The sequence below is a fragment of the Carassius auratus genome, unplaced genomic scaffold, assembly GCF_003368295.1.
Source record: "Carassius auratus strain Wakin unplaced genomic scaffold, ASM336829v1 scaf_tig00217318, whole genome shotgun sequence".
Lineage (NCBI taxonomy): Eukaryota > Metazoa > Chordata > Actinopteri > Cypriniformes > Cyprinidae > Carassius > Carassius auratus.
In genome coordinates this window covers 1-8,981 of record NW_020528997.1, presented here as the reverse complement: position 1 = coordinate 8,981, position 8,981 = coordinate 1, and the positions used below count along the sequence as shown (strand labels likewise).

The window sequence follows — 8,981 nt, the reverse complement described above, 5'->3', positions numbered from 1 at the left end:
AAAAAAAACAATATTAGAAATGGTTATAAAGCATATCAAAGTGAAACTGAAAGTGTGTGTGTGTTTGTGTGTGCAGTTTTAGCTAAATTGACAATTTAATGTAGGAAACCAGAAAAATCCTGTCCTTATAACTCAAATGACAGATGATTGAGAAAAAATGTCCCATTTAACCTTGAATTAAGCATATTTAATAATTTTTTTCCTTACTCTGTAGTGTTTTGGTAGATAACAATAGAAATCAGTGGAAATTCCCACTGAAATTGTATATCACGTGTGTTTTTGTTTGAGTTGGTAGGTGCTTCGCTGAAGTGAGGCAGTTTCTCTTTCTCTTCTTTTGTGATCAGAGAGATATGAGCCTTTAAAATGAATAAACTGAAAGAGCCGATGTGAGAAGAGAGACGAGGAGCTGACAGCCAGCGCTGAGACTGAAGTAAGACATGAACCTGACTGAAGACACTCACAGAAGACACTCCGTCCTGTGCTGTTATATGATCTGTGTGTGTGTGTGTGTGTGTGTGTGTTGGCAGAGCGTGATGGACGTGCAGATCCCAGTGGAGCCGGAGCTCAGTGAGTCTGAGTCTGAGGAAGGGACGGCTCTGTCTGAGTCTGAGTTCACCTGTCACTGCTGCTACCAGGTTCTGGTGGACCCCACCACACTCACCTGTGGACACAGCTTCTGCAGACACTGTCTGGCCAACTGGTGGGCCTCCGCTCTGCCCAGGGTCCGGAGAGACTGCCCAGAATGCCGAGCGGTGTGGACCGGCTTTCCCAGAGTCAACATCCTGCTCCGGTGAGAGACGAGACATGTAGACTTCATTACAGTCACTTATTTATATCTGGTTCTCGAACGAATCGTTTGATTCAATCAGTTGTCCTTAGTGAACCAGTCAGACCAGTTCACCAAATCGAACTGAATCGTTTGAACTGGTTTGTGTCTCCAGTGAGCATTCATTCACAAGTTACTTAAGTTATTCACTTTTGAACATGCCTTGCACAAACCAATATCCCGGAGTGATTCAGTTAATCCAACAGCAGACTGACTGAACAGCAGTGAAGAGAGAGCTGAAGATGAACTCGATCACAGCAGCTGATACACTGAACGTGTGCTGGTTAGAGCAGGTCTCGTTCTCGAGTCAAGAACTGTTTGCATGGGTTTTTGGATCAAGGTACACTGAACCGAGAACGGTTTCTTTAAGACACGTCTGATTTGAGAACCGATGAGCTGATGATACTGCACATGTGTGATTCGGTGTGAAGCTGCTGAACAGTGCATGATTGTATGATTGACACAGCACGTCTGAACCTAACTAGCTCTTCTGGACAACTGATTCTGTGCTAATGCTATGGGCACGGGTCACCCAAAGACTTGAAGGAGGTCATTATTTTAATTCACTTTATATCTTCAATCCGTGTTTGCACATCTGCCTGTACCTGTATTTGGGTGCTTTATTTGCAAGTCTCAAATGTAAGAAACTTATCAGAGCTTGACTGAAGTTATGATTACTAACTTTATATGTCTGAATGTGTATTTTCATTCCGGCCAGAGAGGATAGACTTGACATTACGTCAATGTGAATAACGTCATTATGTTAGGGTGTAAAGAAGCGGACATCCCAACACAACAGTTACTGTTACAGTTGTTATAGTTTAGTTTGTGGTGTGAAAGGGCCTTAAAGAAGTCATGAACTGAGAAACTAAAATTCCCTTGATCTTTTGACATATAAGAGATCGTTGTAATATTAAACACATCCAGTAAGTTTCTGAACTCAAAACTTTGTAGTTAATCTTTAAAACAGCTTATACTGAAAGCAGTCTGCTTGTGGAATGTTCTACTCTATGATGTAATAGTGTGGATAAGCACCGCCTCTGCAGAAGATCATCAACGCCTGCTTCTACAGCGCTGCCTGTTTAGCCCCGCCCACTGATTCTACATCCCTTTCTGTTTGGCCCTGCCCACAGATTCTACATCCCTCTCTGTTTAGCCCCGCCCACGGATGATGTCACTCTGTGTAGCCCTGCCCACTGATTCTATATCCCTTTCTGTTTGGCCCCGCCCACTGATTCTACATTCCTCTGTGTTTAGCCCCGCCCACTGATTCTACATCCCTCTCTGTTTAGCCCCGCCCACTGATTCTACATCCCTCCGTGTTTAGCCCCGCCCACTGATTCTACATCCCTCCGTGTTTAGCCCCGCCCACTGATTCTACATCCCTCCGTGTTTAGCCCCACTCACTGATTCTACAGCACTCTCTGTTTAGCCCCGCCCACCGATGATGACACTCTGTTTAGCCCCACCTACTGATTCTACATCCCTCTGTGTTTAGCCCCGCCCACTGATTCCCGACCTACTGATTCTACATCCCTCTCTGTTTAGCCCCGCCTACTGCTGTTTAGCTCTGCAAACTAACTCACACATAATGTTTACAACAGAGGTGAACACATGTCTACACAGAAACCAAACTATAAAGATGCTCTGAGAACAGCAAGACGCTTTTCAGTGCCGAGCTGTGGAAAAGTGTTTGCACCGCCATCCTTCTGAGCCTAGCGTTAGGAAAGAATAGATGAATTTTATTTTTAATGAAGATCCAGGCCACGTCAATAAGAACTCAGTCCTTCATTTTACTGCAGACTGGTTTACACACAAGACACAATTTCTCAGGATTCTCAGAAAATAGAAACTAAAAGGCGATGCTGTGCGACAGTATAGGATCTGACAGTCATGTCTCAACACACAAGTGAGAGTAACTGTTTATTACAGGATCACTATTGCTTTGTCTGTTAAACAGATTGTTTGATATATATTTAATATTTATGTGTTTTTGACCTAAATCACAGCAGCGTCCATCAGTGAGGAACGTACTCTGTCAATCATACACAACTGTTAGCCAATCACAGCAGTGTGTTTACTTCTGAGTCTACAATCCTCCACATCTGTTCAAACAGAGCCTTCTGATGAGGGGGTTAAAAACAGGACAGAAAATACTATTACTAGGACTATTACTTCTAAATTATGATGATATAAAAAATAAAAACACGTGTGTGTGTGTGTGTGTGTGTCAGGGATGCGGTGGAAAAGCTGTTTCCCGCTGACGTGAACCGACGGAAGCAGGCCATCCTGAGTGATCCAGGGTTCTGTCGTGTTCTCCAGATGTTCCAGCAGCATGGGAACACACAGGCCCCTCACGCAGCTCCGCCACAGAACCCACCACCGATCAACATCAGAGAGTTTTACTGTGGAGTCGTGACGGCTCTGACCTTCATGACTGTGAGTGACACACACACACACACACACATGCACACACACACACACACTGAGGATGAGTTGTCGCACTGCATCATCACCCTGTGTGTGTGTGTGTGTGTGTGTGTGTGTGTGTGTGTGTGTGTGTGTGCAGGTGGTGGTGTTAATGTACCGTGCGTTCAGTACCGACTCCAGTCATGAGGTACTGCTCAGTAAACCACTCAGCAGGTGGAGTGCTGATGATGTCACTCTGTGGGTGGAGCATCTGGGCATCTGGACCAATCAGTATAAAGAGACCTTCCACAGGGAACAGATCAACGGCAGGTAACACACACACACACACACACACACAGAACATATCTGAGTCCTGGAGGCCCACAGCACTGCAAATTCCTCAGAGATCATCAGTGACCTGTGACGTGTGTGTGTGTGTGTGTGTCAGGTTACTGTTTTGCTCTCAGTGATGAGGATCTGTCTGCGGCTCCGTTCAGCATCAGGAACGAGTCTCACAGACAGATCATCCTGGAGGAGCTGCACAGACTCAGACAGCGCCGGGTCTCACTGAACCTCTGGCAGTACAAGGTGTGTGTGTGTGTGTGTGTGTGTGAGAGAGAGAGAGAGAGAGTGTGTGTGTGTGTGTGTGAGAGAGAGAGTGTGAGAGAGTGTGTGTGTGTGTGTGTGTGAGAGAGAGTGTGTGAGAGAGTGTGTGTGTGTGAGAGAGAGAGTGTGTGTGTGTGTGTGTGTGTGTGTGTGTGAGAGAGTGTGTGTGTGTGTGTGAGAGAGTGTGTGTGTGTGTGTGAGAGAGAGTGTGTGTGTGTGTGTGTGTGTGTGTGAGAGAAAGAGTGTGAGAGAGTGTGTGTGTGTGTGTGTGAGAGAGAGTGTGAGAGAGAGAGAGAGAGAGTGTGTGTGTGTGTGGGTGTGAGAGAGAGTGTGAGAGAGAGAGAGTGTGTGTGTGTGTGGGTGTGAGAGAGAGTGTGAGAGAGAGAGAGTGTGTGTGTGTGTGGGTGTGTGTGAGTGTGAGTGTGTTTCAGCTCTATTGAATGATGCTGTAAATCATCACGTGTGTGTGTCTGCAGGATCTGTATTTAGGGAAGTCTCTGTTCCTGTTGATCAGTCTGAGGAACTTCCCTCGTCTGACGCTGCTCTACCTGTTCCTGTTTGATTATGACGACACGTTCCTGCCCTTCATTCACACCAGCTGCCCGGCGACACCAGACGCTCCCACGGACACACCGCTGGTAAAACTGGAAATACAACATATTTGCTTATATTTATATATATATATATACAAACCCGATTTCAAAAATGTTATTGACACTGTACAAATTGTGAGCAAAAAAGGAATGGAATCATTTATAAATCTCATGAACTTATATTTTATTCACAATAGAATATAGATATCAAATGTTGAAAGTAAGACATTTTGAAATGTCATGCCAAATATTGGCTCATTGTGGATTTCATGAGAGCTAAAAATTCCAAAAAAGCTGGGACAGGTAGCAATAAGAGACCGGAAAAGTTAAATGAACATATAAGGAACACCTGGAGGACCAATTTGCAACTTATTAGAGTGGCAGTGTCTCTCAGAAGTCAAGATGGGCAGAGGATCACCAATTCCCCCAATGCTGCGGTGAACAATAGTGGAGCAATATCCGAAAGGAGTTTCTCAGAGAAAAACTGCAAAGAGTTTGAAGTTATCATCATCTATTCTTACTTAAAATGATACATTATCTGAGTTTAAACATTTGATATGTCATCTATGCTGTATTCGGAATAAAATATTTACATTTGAAACTTCATTCAAACTTCATTTCCACATCATTGCACTGTTTTTATTCACAATTTGTAAAGTGTCCCAACTTTTTTGGATCAGGTTTGTATATATATATATATGCATGTTTAGCAGCAAACAAAAATATATTGTTTCTATAAATATAATCAATCACATTAAAGGAATGTGGTTTCAAATTTCCACATCATTTTAAATGTGCTAATCATTCACAGAGCTGCGTGGGATTGTAGTTCTTCCCTTATTAAAGCATCTTTGTCTTTTCACCTGATTTCAAACACTTTTTTTCTTCCAATCAGAGTTTGTGATGTTTTGAGTCTCCTCGAATTTGGTTGGTTCGGTTCATGGCTTATAACACTATAACAGGGTTTTTAATAAAACAGAATCAACTCTGCTGTAAATGTGGGCGGGCACTAATGCACCCTGTGCTGCATCAGGATTGGCCGGGCTGGCGTCAGTGGGCGGAGTTTCTGCTGATGTACTTCCTGTTGCCCTATCAGCTGCTGTCTGCGGTGGCCTGGCACTGGATGAGTGTTCATTACTGGACGGCAGGTTTCATCATCGCTCACGCCGCACTACTGACGGTGCTGGACGTGTGTTTCTACTGGACGCTGTGGAAGAGAGGACAGATGCGGTACACACACACACACACACACACTCTTCATGTGTGATTTTAACACTTACACTGAGTCTGAACCCGTGTGATTTCTGTGTGTTGTGATCGCAGGACTCTGCCTAAGTTAGTCTGGCTTCAGATGTTCGCAGTGCTGTTCAACACGTCTCTGTTTGTGCTGCCGTGGCCCATGATGCCTCTCTTCATCATTAACACTGAGATCTACATCCAGCTGTACTTTAACCCCTTCCTCACTGCAGTGCTGGTGAAACGAACACTCCTGCCCACAAACACACAGCACAGGCCCTGACACACACACTTTAATCATGTTTGTTAGGTGACTCACACTGCGTTTAATGATGTATTCTCTGGGAATCGAACCCATGACCTTGGCGTTGCGAGTGCTGTGATCCACTGTGAGCCGCAGGGACGTCACACACACACACACACACACACGTGTGTCTGGGTCATGCTGGGACTTCACACTCACAATCATCTCTCTGCTCTTATGTTATGATCAGTTTCATAGGATCCTCAGATTCTGATTCAGTTTCATGCTTCTAACTGTGACAATATGTATTTTTATAAATGATTTCATGACTGTAATAAACAGAGAATGTTTATTTAAAGTATATATTTAATAAAAACAAAACAGTGGTTGTGTGACTCATTTTCATATTAGATAAACTTGATTTAGAATAGAAATATCATGTACATGAAAACAAATGTGCACTGCAGTAAGAAACACCACACCTACAGCTATTACAACATTATTCATATGTCTAAGATTATTATATTTACTTAGATTGAAAGCTTAATGGGAAATGTCAAAATATCATTGTTTCTATATAATGCAGTACATTTTGTTTTGGAATTTGTTATTACTTTTTTAGAAGTAATTTAAACTCCCTGAACGGCAGCAGGTAAATGTAAAACATTAAAATAAAGTGATGTAAGTGATGTAATGGACAAAAGTGATGTAAGCCTGAAGTGGCCCACATGTATTAAATCACATGTGTGTCTCTGTAGGTAAAGATGTGGTGTTCACAGCAATGTGTAGTCTGAGCAGGACCCTAACGTGGCCCGTGCGGTAAAATAGTGCCAACCAAATGTGGGGCACCTTTGGCAAAAATATGGCACGACAAAGACTAGTCAGGGTGTAAACCAAATGTGGCCTAGGTTTATTAAACTATATCTGGGCCAGCTCTGAGAAAGATGTGGCACAGGAAGCACTGTCCAATGTGTCTGTGAACCTAAAGTGGATCATATATAACATGACAAATATTGGCCAAATAATTAATATCATTTTGGGCTGCTCAGTGTGTGTATTGTGCAGCATAAAAACAGAAGCACACTATGATGATATCTCTTTACTGTCACGGTTTCAGTTAATTTGGAGTCCGTTTTCCTTTTGCACCATTCCCTTGTTGTGTTGATTGTATTATTGTGTTCAGGTGTGCCTGGTTAAGTGATGAAGTTCCTGTATGGTCACTCAGTGCAGTCTCAGATCCTAAATGTTGCTGTGCTACATTGAGTTTGGATTTACCCTTGTTGGATTAAACTTTACTTCTACTCGTTAGAGGATTAGTAGACTTAGTCAAAGTTAAGGTTGGTAGAATAAGATGATGTACTTGTGAAACTGCTATATGTTGGTGATCCATCAAAATAAAGAGTTAGCAGAGGTTAAGCAGACAGTCTACTAATACTATAATGGCCGCTAGTTGACGTAGTCACAGAGTTCATCTAAATAAAACTGATGTTACAGTAAAGATGATGTGATGAAATGTGAATGTGCAGTCTCTTTACTTCTGTGCTGTGAAACCTTGCTGTGTGTACTGTGTTAATCTAACTGAGACTTGTTATAGCACTTATATATCATTGCTCTTTTGTTGTTTTGATTGCTTCCACCGTCTTTATTTGTAAGTCACTTTGGACAAAAACGTGCTAAAAGATTAAATGTGAATGTCAGAATGTCTGAAGAGTTCTGGAGCAGGTTTCTGGCCTTATAACCACTGACCATGCCTTTCAACATCAGCCAGATTGATCTGAAGTACTGTCTAAATGACAGGCTGATAACATACTGTGGTACAAGCAGGCAGGGTTTACACTTAATACGCTAAAACAATGAGTAGCAAACAAGTTTTGACACCTAGCCACAGGTAAATCCGACACATCTCACATCAACATGCTTTTATTATCTTTAGTTTAATTAATGTGCTGGCTAGATTTACTTACAGTCGTTAAGTCAACAAGGTTTAATTAAATCATGGCCACGAACGTCGTAATAATAAATTAAACAATCTCTGTATTCGTGGGAATTAATTATTAATTCATAGTTAGCACCTCTCACTTAGGCTACTTATTTGCATAGTTTTAACGTTATAAAATAAAATTAAGACTGATTGCTGTCCACGTCGTCCACCTTATTTTAGTGTTATTGCTGATCCATTCGGTAGGTGGCGCTGTTATAAACACTGCAGACCCCGGGTGAGCAGAAACACCCGCTTTCTCAAAATGAGATCATTTCAATTAAAACCCGCTCAAAACATCCAGTAATCACTGTGATTGGCTCATCCTGCTTATAATAATGGTTTAGGATTTGAGCTGCCGGTCGGAATTCCTGAAACTGAAAGTGTGTGTGTGTGTGTGTGTGTGTGTGTGTGTGTGTGTGTGTGTGTGTGTGTGTATGTATGTGTGCGTGCGTGCGTGTGTGTGTGTGTGTGTATACAGTTTCAGCTAAATTGACAATATATTGTAGGAAACCAGAAAAATCCTGTCCTTTTGACTCAAATGACAGATGATTGAGAAAAAAATTCCCATTTAACCTTGAATTAAGCATATTTAATATTTTTTGTATTTTAATGTGTAGTGTTTTTGGAAGAAAAACAACAGAACTTTCAATGGAAAGTCCCCATGAATATCTTATATCACGTGTGTGTGTGTGTGTGTGTGTTTGAGCAGGAAGCTGCTGTGCAGAAGTCAGTTTCTCTTTCTCTTCTGTTGTGATCAGAGAGTCTTTACGTGAATAAACCGAAAGAGCCGATATGAGAAGAGAGACGAGGAGCTGACAGCCAGTGCTGAGACTGAAGTAAGACATGAACCTGTGTGTGTGTGTGTGTGTGTGTGTGTGTTGACTGTGTGTGTGAGTGTGTGTGTGTGTGTTTGTGTGTGCATGTCTCGTGTGTGTGTACTGGAATGTATGGTTTATGTGTGTGTGTGTGTGTGTGTGTGTGTGTGTGTGCTGGTATGTATGGTTTACAAGGACACAGATGTGTATAATGACATGGATACTACAACATTAACATGGTTTATGAGAACACTTCCTGTTTCTCCGTAAA

General features: G+C 42.3%; 1 protein-coding gene across 1 annotated transcript; it reads left to right on the top strand.

The window, feature by feature from the left end:
- The first annotated feature begins 318 nt into the window (after positions 1 to 318).
- LOC113100644 (bifunctional apoptosis regulator-like) lies at positions 319 to 6,292 on the top strand. The gene is made up of 7 exons (XM_026265269.1): positions 319 to 430; positions 528 to 790; positions 1,554 to 1,571; positions 3,703 to 3,823; positions 4,318 to 4,479; positions 5,414 to 5,664; positions 5,758 to 6,292. The coding sequence occupies exons 2-7, from the start codon at positions 534 to 536 to the stop codon at positions 5,951 to 5,953; spliced, it is 1,005 nt and encodes a 334-aa protein (XP_026121054.1). The 5' UTR covers positions 319 to 430; positions 528 to 533; the 3' UTR covers positions 5,954 to 6,292.
- The last annotated feature ends 2,689 nt before the right edge of the window (positions 6,293 to 8,981 follow it).